Source organism: Corvus hawaiiensis, chromosome 7 (assembly GCF_020740725.1).
Source record: "Corvus hawaiiensis isolate bCorHaw1 chromosome 7, bCorHaw1.pri.cur, whole genome shotgun sequence".
In the NCBI taxonomy this organism is placed as follows: Eukaryota; Metazoa; Chordata; class Aves; order Passeriformes; family Corvidae; genus Corvus; species Corvus hawaiiensis.
This window is the reverse complement of record NC_063219.1, coordinates 38,616,480-38,629,853: the sequence shown is the minus strand read 5'-3', so window position 1 is coordinate 38,629,853 and position 13,374 is coordinate 38,616,480. Positions and strand designations below refer to the sequence as shown.

Here is a 13,374-nt window from a genome sequence, read left to right as displayed (position 1 = left end):
TTTTACTGCTGTAGCTCAGGAATCCTCCAGAAGCTCCCACAGGTGGGACGTTTTACAGAGGAGATGCACTCAAAACGCATCAGATCCCAGAACCAACACAAGGAATTCCAAGGAATGAACCCCTCAGTTTGGCTGAGCTGCCCCAGAATGGGAGCAGAGAAAGGGAATGACTGGATTTGGTGGGGAAGAGGGATGGACTCACTTCCTGTTCCTTTTCCTGGCGCGGCTGAACGCCTCCAGCCCCTCCGTTAGTGTCTTCAGCTTCTCCGGCTCCACCTGAGGAAGGGATGGACACCAAGCCTCGTTACCCAGAGCAGCAAATCCCACCTTTCCTGCACTGCCAGCCTGGGAATCCCACTGGCACTGCCTCCCAGTGGGGCAGGAATAACGCCTGGATCTCCCCACCCCTCCCACGTTAACCCACGCATTGGAATTTCGCACCAGCAGCAACAGAAACGCAAATCCGGGACATTGGTGGCAACAAAACTGAGGAAAAGAATCTTTTTAGGGCCCTTTTAAACTTTGTGTCTTAACACAAAGTGCTGGTGAAGTTTCCCAGTCTGCACTCACTTTGCCCAATGGATTTTACACCTGGAATGCAGCCCTGGAATGCTGAGTGCCTGGGACTGACGATCCCATTTTTACACCAAAGTGTTCCCATCACCTTCAGTTCCTGGGTGAAGAATTCCAGGTCTCTGTTCAACTCATGGCACAGCCAAACTCATTCCCATTCCAGAAGGAAAATCTTTATTTGCCTTTTGAATCCAGGACTCTTCACTAGAGCTTTCTCCAGCTTATTTATTTGTCTTAAAATCAGTTATTTTAATTATTTCTTATTCTTCTTTAGCGCTCAGGGATGAATTTGGGTGCGTGCTCAAGAGAACTGGGAATTTAAATCTTGAATATTTTAAATTTAAGCAATTTCAACCACTGTGTGGGCACCAGTCAGTCCCAGTGTAACAACAAAAGCAGAAAATTAATTATAACATCTCTATAATTTCATCATTTGCATCTCAAAACATGAAGCCACTTCACTCTGTTATTTTGATCTGGCTCAGTCATTCCTGCTGGTAAAAACAACAAAATCAGGTATTTATAACACATCAACCTCAAGAAAATGAATGGTTCAGTTCCTGTTTCTCTGCTACCTCTTACTTGACATTTTACATAAATACAAATTTACTGAGTGTGCCTGTACACAACCTGGAAATGAAGTGGGAATGCAAATTCCCTCAGAATTCTGCCTTCCAATGAATCAATAATTAATATTCACCACAGATCTGACATGTGGACACGACAAGGTGGAGCAATGGGTGAGCAGCTGCCAAAATCTCTTGAAATAAGGCCCAAAATCACACGTTTAGACCAAATTTCAATGTCTTGAAGTCACACCTGTGCTAAAGAAATTGGGAATGTGCTGATCCAGGCACTTCCAGGAGTCTTTAATGGAGAAATCTGCACATGGGGAGCTGAGATTTCAATTTTCATGAAATAAATTCAATTATGCCACAAATTGTAGAGTTTTCCCCTTAAAACTGTGCTCACTTTCGATGCAAATACTTCAAATAATTCCTCCCCTCATTGGAGCCTGGCAGAATACAAATGCACACAGAAGAAACTGAAAACCTGGGGAGCTTTTCTAAGGACAAAGATGAGAAGAAAGGAATTGTGCCTATCCATGATAGAAATGTGTAACTAAGGAACAAACTGCCAAGGGCTGCCAGGAGAGAAACAGCAAAGTTCCATGTAAATCATGCTATCAAGAGTTAATATTGTGTTTGGGTAACAAAGGGCCTCTTAAAGTAACAAAATATCTTCATTATCGGCATTCTGTGATGGTTATACATTAAAAACCACTTTTTTTTGGGAAGAAGTATCAAATTGCTACAAAACAGGGGATGGACAGCAACTCTAACAGAAATAACAATTAATAATATCATCAGTATCAACAGGCCACTGCACACCAAATCACACACAGAGAAGGGAGAAATCCTCCCTGTTTTACCTGCAGAACCAGAACAGCCCAGTTGAACCAGGCCAGTTTAACCCATGGAAAGTCACACTGAGAGCAGGATTTGCCCTGTTAAAATTCACCATGGAAAGCTCCCACAAAACCTTTGACTGCTCTCAAAACCTGTTTAGGTGATTAATATGGATAATAGTCAAATTAATTGCTTAATGAAATACAACTCCTCTGGTTTGGGGTTAGACTCAGGCTTGTTCCTCTTCTTCCCAGACATTTCTGCTGCACTTCCTTGGGCTCCTCTAATTTCCAGTAGCCAAAAACCAAGGGAAGGAAGGTGCAATATTCCTACTTCTCCTGTCTGGATCCTCCACACAGACCCATTATTCCATTAGATACCTGAGTGCTCAAAATCTTTTAAATGGAAACAAAAATCAAATAATGCATAAAGACCAGAGAATGTACAAATCCCAACAGCAAATTCATGTCACAACACAGGAGGGTCACATTTGGTTACACAGAGACTTTAAAAGATGTTTTCAGGAAGCTCCAGGGAAAAGAAAATTTTCCCAAGCGCTGCAGGTCACTCCCCCATGGACTGGTGCAGAATTCCTGAAGAACATTTGGTTTTCAAGGTTGTTTCTTTGTGGTTTCCAAGGTTGTTTCTTTGTGGTTTCCAGGTGATTTCTTCTGGTTTGGTGTGGATTTTTCCCTGTGGATCCCTCCTTTCACCCTCAGCTCCTGCCCTCTGGAATGGGCGTTCACTCTGCACTGCTTGATGAAGGAATTAGACACACTTCTCCTATTTCTAAATTTAAAATGATTAATTAAAGGTGGTCTGATGCCAGACGTGATCCATGATGTGGGACTTCCTCATGGAGAACGTGGACTGGTCTCCACCTTGATGTGAGCATTCCAAGGATCTGCTTCCCTGTTTTTTGTGCTTCAGTACACACTAAAATTGGTGCCCCTGCATTTAAGATCACACAACTCCCACACAACGCACAGAAACCCCACCACAATAAAGGAGGTTTGCACAAGACCAGCAGCACGTTCTGGTACCCACAAATTAGGGAGGAAACATGAAATTGCTCAGGAATGCGGATAAGAAAATTCCCCTCTTTGCACAAGTTCTAAAAAAGAAACCCTTCAATTCTGTTAAACATTCAGGAGATTTGGACACCCAGGTTCTGAAGTTAATCCATCAAAGCACACTGGGGATGGCAATGTTGTTCCTGTGTTCCTGACTCCCACAGACAGGGATACTGGACATGGAATTCCTCCTGTTTCGTTTCATCCCTACAAGTTTGTGATCTTCTCCTGTGCCTCCACTTCCTAACCTGATGTGTAACTTGGGGATCTGAGCTTCCTAAGGGATGGGCTCTGAGACATTGTCCTGGTTTGGGCTGGGATGGATTAAACCGTGGAAAGCTCTGGAACATTCAGCACTTTCACCTGCCAAGGGAGACTGAAGTTCTCCTGCTCCAGGGGTGAAACCACTGTGGCCCAACAGCATCCAGGATTTACAGCTCCAGTGGGGAGGGACTGGCAGATTCCCAGAGCAGCTGTGGCTGCCCCTGGATCCCTGGCAGTGCCCAAGGCCAGGCTGGATGGGGCTTGGAGCAGCCTGGGACAGTGGGAGGTGTCCCTGCCCATGGCAGGGGGTGGGATGGGATGAGCTGCTCATCCCCTGTCTCCTCTGGATAACTGCTCTTGGCTGAATTTTGGGAAAAGGAGCACTTTGGTCCAACCCACTCTCCTCATTTTAAGTGATTTGATTTCTTTGTGTCCCTGACAAACCCCTATTTCCTTAAATGTCTCCTTTCTGCTTATGCATTTTTCACATTTGCATTTTGTAGAATGGCACTTGAAAATATTTATAGGTGGAAGATGTGAGGCATTTTATGAGAACTACAAAGATATGACGTTACACAAGTAGTGGAGACCAGATTTGGGAAAATTTTCATAGTAAAATAACCAGTAACTCCTTGATAACTGCATTTCCTGTACGTTCCCCAACAAGCACATGATTTGTTGACACAAAAAAAAGGATTTCAGTATGAAAGAGCAAATTGGAACACTTTCCTTATTACTAAAAGATGATCAGAACCTCCTTTAAAGTTGGAAATGTGTGTGCATTTCCTCTGAGGAGTGTGTGTCAATCAGCGAGATTTCACTCATTACAGATTCCTCAGTCTGATTAGGCCACTTCTCCTTTTTGCAGTTTCAACACTTTCAGGTATTTCCATATCAGATGCTTTGGACACAGGCAGGAATTTGTCTGAACACACCAGGGAAGTGAGAACAATTTTTTGTTAACACCAAGAAATCATTTAACAAAACCCAGATCTAACCTGTCTCATGGCCCTGGCAGAGGTTTCTCAGGAAATTAAGGGGAAATTCAGCCCTACAAGCTACAGCTATGAACAAAATCCATTTGTGGTGCTAAAAGAAGAGACAAAGATAAAATAAAGAAGACAAAATTTTGACAACCATTTGCATGCCCGTGGGGGGAGAGAGAAAGAGAGAGAGATGTGCATAGAGATATAAATATACCTTCCCCTCCTCAGCGTTCTGTTGACATGAATTGTGAACCTCTTCTTCTCTGCCAAGTTTGCCAGGCCAGGCAGTCAGTCCTTTGATCTGGCCCCAGACCAAGTCGCCCACATTAAACGTCCTCGGCCTGTAGTGGATGAGCTCGTGGGACGAGGGGGAGTCGGGGTTCCGCAGGTCCTCCTCGCTGCTGATGCTCTTAGCATCCGAGGGGCTGGGCACACACCCGTTAATGCTTTTGGCATTAAAATCTCCATTGTAATGGATGTAGTCTTTCACTAAGGAACTTTCCAAGCTATTGGAGGAACTGGGAGATTGCTCTTCCAGGATCAGGTCTTGTTTGGAAGTGTTGAGCAACTCTCCGAAGCCCCTGTTCTGCTGCGGGCGGTTCCCGTTGATGTGTGCACATCGTTCCACAGTGTTCTCCAGTCTTTCCTTGAAACTCATCATAGTTCTTTTGTAACTGTTATACCTGAAATTCTCCTCCAGCATTTTCTCGCTCTGACAGTTCCGCTGTGCCAGCAGGGCCTGGTGCTGCTCCCCCTGCAGCAGCGGCAGCGTGGAGATGTTGTTGGGCCTCTCGTGGCACGGGCTGCTGTGGACATGGGCGGAGTGCTCCAGGAACTCCTCACATTTCCACCTGTTTATCTCCCCCACGGGGCTCTGCTCCCCTTCCCACTGCTTTTTGGGCGTGTTACAAGTGGCTGATTTGTAATACTCGTACCCATCCCCTTCACTGGAACTCTTGCCGTGCTCCGAGTTCTTCAGGACCCGCGTGCCCCGGGCGTTCCGCGCGCGCCCCTCGTGCTCGGCAGCGGCGCTGCGGCTGTGGATGACGGCGCTGACGGCGCTGGAGAGGTTCAGGGGGTCCCCGATGGAGGCTGTGAAGGCACTCATGGCACTCAGGGCGGGGATGGGGCTCGGCTGCGCGGAGCTGGAGCCGGCGGTGGTGATGACCACCGGCACCCCCTTGCTGGCAGCGTCCACCACCGCCTTGTAGATGGCGTCCACCGAGGCGTCGCCCGCGGCCGCGGCGGCGTTGGGGTTCTCCTTGGCCTGCTGGGCCAGGGATGGGTCAGGTCTCTGCTGCAGATCACAGGGGGGCTCCTGGAAGGGAGGAAGGAGAGTGTTGGAGCTCTCAGGAACTGGCGCCATTCCCATCTGGTTGATCATTCTTTTGTTTAGGACAGCGGCGTCTTCCTGCATCCTCACCTGAGAAGAGAGGAGAGGAGAAGATGGGAATAGCTGTTTGAACTCAAGTTGGATTTCAGCAGACAAACTGTGATTATTCACTACAGCACGTTTCTTTTAGTCATACATCTGTTACAGATTTTCATGCTGAACAAGGTAGAGAGAAAATTAAAAGCCTAATTCAGAGGAAAACAAAACCACTGTCTTAGACTTTGCCTCGTGGATCCAAGTGGACACCTTGCATGACATGACACAACCTCCCACGCACTGCTGGGACAACACTGTCACCTCTTCCAGAGCCTGTCAGGAATTCCCTCTTCCGACTGAGGCACAGCAGGCTCCTGTTTTCTCTCAAGTCCTACACAACTGCACCAAGGTCAGTATTTCTGATACAGAGCCACAGGATGGTTGGGGTTGGAAGGGACCTTAAATCCCATCCAGTGCCACCCCCTGCCACGGGCAGGGACACCTCCCACTGTCCCAGGCTGCTCCAAGCCCTGTCCAGCCTGGCCTTGGACACTTCCAGGGATCCAGGGACAGCCACAGCTGCTCTGGGCACCCTGTGCCAGGGCCTCCCCACCCTCCCAGCCAGGAATTCCTTCCCAATATCCCACCTAAATTTCCTCCCTTTCAGTTTGAACCCATCCCTCCTTGTCCTGCCACTCCAGTCCCTCTCCAGCCTCCCCACAGCCCCTTCAGACACGCCAAGTTGCTGTGAGGTCTCCCAGGAGCCTTCTCTTCTCCAGATGAGAAGATCTAATCCAACCTCCTGCTGGAGCACAGGATCACATCCAGGTGGGGTTTGAATCTCCAGAGAAGACCCTACAACCTCTGAGTTCTGCTCTCACCTATTCTCCTTCTTTCCTTCCCAGACCCCACTATTTCTTCTGTCCTCTTTGTGTGCTCCTCAATGGACTCCTGAATGTCATCACTGTGCTTTTGGAATTGGTCAACATTCCTGTTTTCCCCTTTGCTGTGTGCCTCTCCCACGGGATCTCATGGACTGCAGTCCCCCATATCCCACACCTGCATCCCTGTGCTCTGAGCCAGGCCCCGCCACAGCAAACTGGCACCTCCAGATTCAACCACCCGAGCTTTTCCTGTTCCTTGTTGCATCCACAGGCAGGGAACACGATGCCAACAAGATCCCTACAACAAAAACTGTGAAAACCAAGGGGAAAATATTCCAAAAGCCCTTTAACTGCTTACTGTGACTATTTATATAACTGGGAATGTGACACAAAAAAATACTGGGCTAAAGCGACCAAAATTCCTACAGGAGAGGGAACAGGCAGAGAACTGAGATTTTCCAGGCAAACTTCTCCACAGCTCCTTTTTCCTCCTGGAAAGGTGAAAGCACTGCCTGGCCCCACCTGCAGTGCCCTCCTCACACCCGCACTTCTGCAGCAATACTGAGGAACAACAAATCCCTCTTTGCACTCCGGGTTTGTCACCGATTTTTGCTGTGTTAACTCGATACCCAACCTGCATTAGGAATAACTGTCTGTCATGTGGAGAGCACGGAAGTATTTTTGCCCAGTTTGTCATTGTTTATTCACTCCAATCCCTGTTTTTTCAGGCTGTACACTCCCCATCCCAGCTCTTCCATCCCATTTCAGTGGGAATACAAGAGGACTGCTGCACACAGGCACTTATAACAACTTACGAAGTTTCTAATTCCTGCAAAGCGCTATCAGTATTTCTTTCTCACTGCTGAATTATTACAATGGGCTAAATGGGAATTTAGGATCATTTCTGTGAGATGGAAAAGAGTTTTGCTAAAATTCTATAGTGATTGTCAGCACACAGAGGAACTTCTTTTCAATACATGCAGCATAACTCCTTCCAAAGGAACTAAATCCAATTCCTAAGGAGAAAGGAATAACATTTCAATAACAAATGTTCCTGACTTGCAAAATCCATGAGCTACTGAAAGAATATATTGTATACAGCATCCATGTAATTACATAAATAGTATTGTCTTAACCAGCAAAGAAACCCAAACTCTGGAGGATGGAATTTTACCTCCTGAGAGCTGCACACTTGTTTGAATATTGATTTCATTTTCTTTTCTACCTGGAAATTCTGGAACAGACACGCCATGGGGTTTGGGTTGTTGGCTGGGCCAGGAATTTGGGGCTGGCCTTGAAAGCCCTGCACGTTCTGGTAGCCCTGGAGAAGGTGCTGCTGCTGCTGCTGCTGCTGCTGCTGCTGCTGCTGATTTGAAGGAAACATCTGATTGTTGTTGAGGAGCGACTGGAGATGGCTGAGCTGATGGTTGTTCAGAGTAGTGTTCAGAGATGACATCTCCCCTGCAATGCAAGCACAGGCAAACCCCACTCAGCAGCAGTTCCCTGCACTCCCATTGACCTGACTGCCAGGAAAACCTCTGGGAAACAGCCCTGCTCCCCGCCATCCTCTGGAATGGGGCTCAAGGGGTGCTTCTCCTACTCTTTATTTCTCCACCGTTGGGTCTTTTGTGTCACCTCTCCTGACAGGACTCCTGGAACAGCCAGGAATGGCAGGAGGAGCCTCTGTGGAATTCCAGGCCTTGGAATCTCAGTTCAACAGTGCTGGTGTGGTGAGGGGGATGAGGAAGGGAGACAATCATTTAAACCCCCAACAAAATGGGTTTTTCACCAGCTGAGAAGGAGAAAAGGGTTTTTGGCTCAGCCATGTCACACAACACTCTAAAACAACTATTTTTTTACATTCTAGAATAAAAGTTGAATTAACATTTTCTACTACATGAAAATTTCACTTCAAATCAACATTTTAGCTCTAAAAAAACCAAACACACTGTCGAACCTGACTTTATGAAATAATAAAGCTTAAAATACATCCATTTCCTAGTTTGCTTCTTTTTTCAAATTAAAATTCCACGTTTTCCTGAAAATTTCCATTTGAGGAATCACTGGTTAGTTGTATTTTGTATGGAAAATGCCAAGTAGGTTGAGTTCACTGTAGCCATTTAGAAGGTCAAGGTGAGGTATTATTTAATTATTATTTAATTCCTACTAGGATTAGATTACAAACAGGAGTACCTACTCTATTATATGTTTCTGGTAAAAATAACCACAAAATCATCACCCAGGAGGAAAAAACTTTGTTTAAGGGGTTTTTCATCACTTGTTTTGGGATCTTGGTCGTTTGTCATCTCCAGCACAACTACTCCCACTAACCCTGTGCTGCCACAGGCACCCACAGCTGACCCAGGGATGCTGCTGGGCTGCTACTCCTTGAACACTGAGATAAATCCAATTGCTCCCACGATTTTCTGGTGGATTTAGTAAGTCTAGGTGGCAGAATTAATAATTTCCAAGATCAATATTAAACGTTAAGGAATGAAAATAGAGCGTGCTTGACATTTCTAACAAGAACAGCGAGGTTTTCTCAACGAACAAGCTGCAACAACACAAAGCAAAAAAGGAAGAGGAAGTGGAATTTTTACAAATTGAAAACCAGAATGTGAAACTCTCCCTCCCCGACCCTGCTCAGGTTTGATTTTTTCCAAGAAGCTGAACTTACCGAGCAGGCCTGTCCCCAGCAGAGGGTTAAGGAGCTGTGGCACCGCAGAGTTACTGTTGAGCTTAGGCGGCGCCGCCGGCGCGCTCCCGGCGCCACTGGAGATGTTCAGCAGGGTCTCTGCCATGGACACCACGGCCGTGCCCCCGCCCAGGGCCGACACCGACAGCGCTGCCACCGCCGAGGACGTGGTGGTGGTGGTGGTGGTGGCCTGGGAGGAGGTGGCTATGGACACCTCGGGATGGCTGCCGGAGCTCAGGACACCCCCCACCAGCTGGGGGTTCAGGGCCATGAGCGCCGAGGCCCCGGAGGCGGCGGGGAGGAGCAGGGGGTTGGAAGCGGGGTCGGCGCCCGGAAAGCTGGGAATGGGGTTGGACAGGAGGCTCTCCACCCTGCTGCTGTCGGGCAGGGGCTCGGGGGGGGCCGGCAGCTGCGTGACCGAGGGCACGGGGGGGTTCTGCTGCTGCAGCAGGTCGGAGATGGTCACGTTGAAGGATGGCACGGGGAGCATGGCAGCTGCCTGGGCCTGGTTCTGGAGCAGCGCTGCCAGCAGCTGGAAGTGCACGGGCTGCAGAACCTGCCCGTCCATGTCACCGGAGAGGAACGCTAAAGCAGCATTGACATTCGGGTTCAGAAAACCTAAAGGGTTGAGGTTGACCTCAGACTTGCCTTCTCCTGCTGAAGGCTGGAGGATATTTAAGAGATTCTGGTTTAGGAGATGTTGCTGATTCACCGGCAGAGAGAGAGGCAGGGAATTGAGGAGGTTCTGATTCAGAGGATGTGGCAGATTGTTGTTTGAAGAGCTGTTCTGCGGGAAGTGGAGCGAGTGTTCGTGGCCAGCGAAGGGGAACTCACCCCCCATGGGCAGCTGGCACTGCTGCAGAGGGGTCCCAGCTGCAGTGGTGACAATGACACCATCCTGGAGCACAGATGTGGTCTTGGTGATGGCAGCTTGGCTGGTGCCAGCGATGGCTATCGATGACGACGGTCCCGAGCCCCCTGGAATGGGAAAAGCAGGAATATTAACGGGGTGCTGCCTGTTGGGACACACCACCAGGGGCACACGGCACCAGGCTCAGCCCAACCAGCCACAGGACACCCACAGCCTGGGAAAAGGGGCTGGGGAATCCACACTGGAATGCTTTAAAACAGGAATGGATCTGCCATGAGCTGCTTGGGATGCTCCGTGCCACGGCCCATCAGAGATTATGGAATTGTGCGCTTGTACCTCCCTTAAAGTTCTTGGAGAGGGGATATAACAGCATTTAATTCACACATAATCACAGATTTTCATCAGCATAAACCCAAAACCAACCATAACTTAATAGTCATGGACCAGGCTGGAATTAACTACTAGGAAGAAGGATCACAGGAATGATGCTGGGTGAAAGACTGAGTCCATGATCCACTTCCAGTTTTAATTCATTCACGGGGTTTTGGATTTTAAATTATTATTTAAGGCATTATTTTGGACTACGGAATTAAAAAATACATGGCAGGATGAGATTGTTCCAGGTCAGTGGGAATTCACAATTTGTAAAGGAAAAATGCAAACTGGGGTGGTGTAAAATCCATCACTTGGGATGAAAAGGGAGAGCAACTGGGTAAATTTACCAGGAGAAGGCTACAAAGAAAGAGTAACAATGTTTATTTGGGTATCTTTATATCCCTTTACCAAAGCTAAAATGTAAATTATTATTATTTTTTATTTAAGGCAGTCTTGAATTGACAGTGGTCACTCCTATAGCTCACAGGATGAGAGACTGAAAGGCACCAATGATCACAAAATAACAATTCCCGTTTTTCCTCAACAAATACTCTTTAAAACGGGATTTGCAACCACACTCAATAAGAACTGAGCCAAACCTTTACACCATTTTAAACTAAAAACACCATTCTGGAAGTGCTGTAATGTCATGACAACTCCAAAAGGTACAAACTGAACACGGAACACTCTGCACGGCCCTGAACTCAAGAGAACAAAGCTCAGCCCTCTCTCCCAGTGCCATTATCACATTTCAGAGCAGAAATTGAATAATAAAGTAACAAAAGGTGAGGTGAGACCAAAGTGCAATCGTGGAGCAGAGGAAATCCTACTCTGGGTAAGTGGGTCAAAAACCTTCTTGCTCTCAAAAAGCAAATTTTATTTATTTATTTTTCAAAATAAAATCAGTGTTTAGAACTAATGCTCCGAGGATTTAAAAATCATGGAAAGTCCCAAAGACCAACCCAAAGATTTAAGAAATTCCCAATGGAAGAATCAGCTGTACCACTCTCCATTGGATGTGCTAAGGAGCACATGGAGAGATTTTTAATTCAGGCATGAGGGAATAATTCTATTTAGAGAGTTCTCCTGAGTATCAAACCTAGTTTGGGTATTTTCCAGTGGACCTCATCTCTGTTTGTAATTTATTTCTGCTCCTGTTGTCCATTCTGCTCAGGTAAATGACCCCATGGAAGAGGATTTGCTGGGCAGCAAATCTCAAAGTTGGAAAATTGCTGCCAGGTTTTGGGGAGAGATGGCTCTGTTTTCTCACCCCCACCACCCACAGCTTCTGAGAGGGCCAAAGTGCATTCAACACCTTTCTCCAGATTAATTAAGTAATTAATTAATTGCTCCCAAGGGAAAAAAAAAAGTCTTGATGGATGCTGAGTAGGAGACAGAAAATGTGTCCTTATTTCAATCCAGACTGGAGAAGCTGGGAGTCAAAGAGGGGATGAGCAGCCAGACTTCAGCAGGAAGAGAAAAACCAGTCAAATATTCCCCTCCAGCCTCTGTCCAACATGACACAGTAGGAATTGGGCTGGAAAAGTCCTGGATTGGGTGTATTTACAGCTGCATTTGGGGACCAATTCCTCTCTGGCACCAGAGTGCCAGAACATCATTTCTGGATCAAAACACCACCCCAACAAGTCAATATTCCAGGTGAAGACATCCATGCACAGCCACCTGCACTGGAATATGGAGCTGAGAGAGCTTCTCAGTGTCTGGCCCCAGACCAAAGGACAGAATGATCCCAACACCCCAAAACTCCACCACCCAAGGGTTTGCTGTGACCATTCCCGGGCTGCACGATGACACTTGAGAGGTTTTGGATGCGAAATACAAACAGGAGTTGAGCGTCAAAAGGAAATCCCAACTTTGATTCCCAGTTCCATAAAAATGTGGTATTTTGGAGCCTGGAAACCCAAGTGAGCTCAGTAAATAATCAGAGTACAGGAGCTCTTAAGGGTAAAATAGAATGAAAAAAGATGAAGGAGTCAGACTAAAAGCCCTAAAAGCCCAGGCCAAACCCAGCTCCTGCAGCCACAGACTCTGCCAAAGGTTCTTCTGCCACTTGTTGAGAAGAATGAACTCTTTGCAACGCAGCGAAAAGAAGAAATATCCCAAAGGCAGAAAAAGCAGATCTGTTGTTCTCTTAGAGGGTCAAAGAAATGTTTTGGGAGCAAATAAATAGGATATCCACTTTTAAAATTATTACTGGTTTTATTTATGAGCATTTTAAATTCTGTTTTCTTTCGAGAGCAGGTTCATTTTCCTGTGTGGATTTTAGCTGTGCTCCTTTTTTTAAAGCATTGCTGGACAGGTGTTCTTAAGCAAAGACAATCAAATAAATGGGTATTATGGAATCAGTTTGTGTTTGAGAAGATTCACTTAAAATAAAGAAATCAGAGTGGGAGATATTCATCATTAATATCTCAGAATTGTCCTTCCTAACTACAGATGCATTTTCCTAAAGGATTGCACTTAGAGCACACCAATTAGAAAAGGATATTTATTGCCAGTGCTATTTTACAACTCTTTTCCCTGTAAGAAACTCTCCATTACACATCCCAGGATTTAAATAGTCTCAAAGATACAGTGCTGGAATTTGTGGAATAAAAATAGTCACTAAAACAGGTGTATGAAGCACTCAGCAAAGTGCAGAACTTGCTCATTAGCCATTAACACCTGAAACATTTTTAGAACTGAGCACAAATAAATGGTACAGGTTCCACTTTCTCAGTTCTTGCTTTTCAGAGAATCCCACACCGGTTTGGGTTGGAAGGGATTTTAGGACTCTCCAGTGCCACCCCCTGCCATGGGACACCTCCCACTGTCCCAGGCTGCTCCAAGCCCTGTCCAGCCTGGCCTTGGACAC

The 13,374-nt window shown here is 46.6% G+C and overlaps 1 protein-coding gene across 2 annotated transcripts in view; it reads right to left on the bottom strand.

Annotated features, from left to right (window-relative positions):
• The window catches only part of MBD5 (methyl-CpG binding domain protein 5), a 110,346-nt gene that overhangs the window by 6,982 nt on the left and 89,990 nt on the right, over positions 1-13,374 (bottom strand). For both annotated transcript variants that reach the window (XM_048309971.1, XM_048309972.1), the window contains 4 exons: positions 9,236-10,231; positions 7,784-8,019; positions 4,520-5,728; positions 203-276 (listed from right to left, as the gene is read on the bottom strand). In XM_048309971.1, the coding sequence (XP_048165928.1) occupies positions 203-276; positions 4,520-5,728; positions 7,784-8,019; positions 9,236-10,231 (2,515 nt within the window). The remainder of the gene's footprint in view (positions 1-202; positions 277-4,519; positions 5,729-7,783; positions 8,020-9,235; positions 10,232-13,374) is intronic.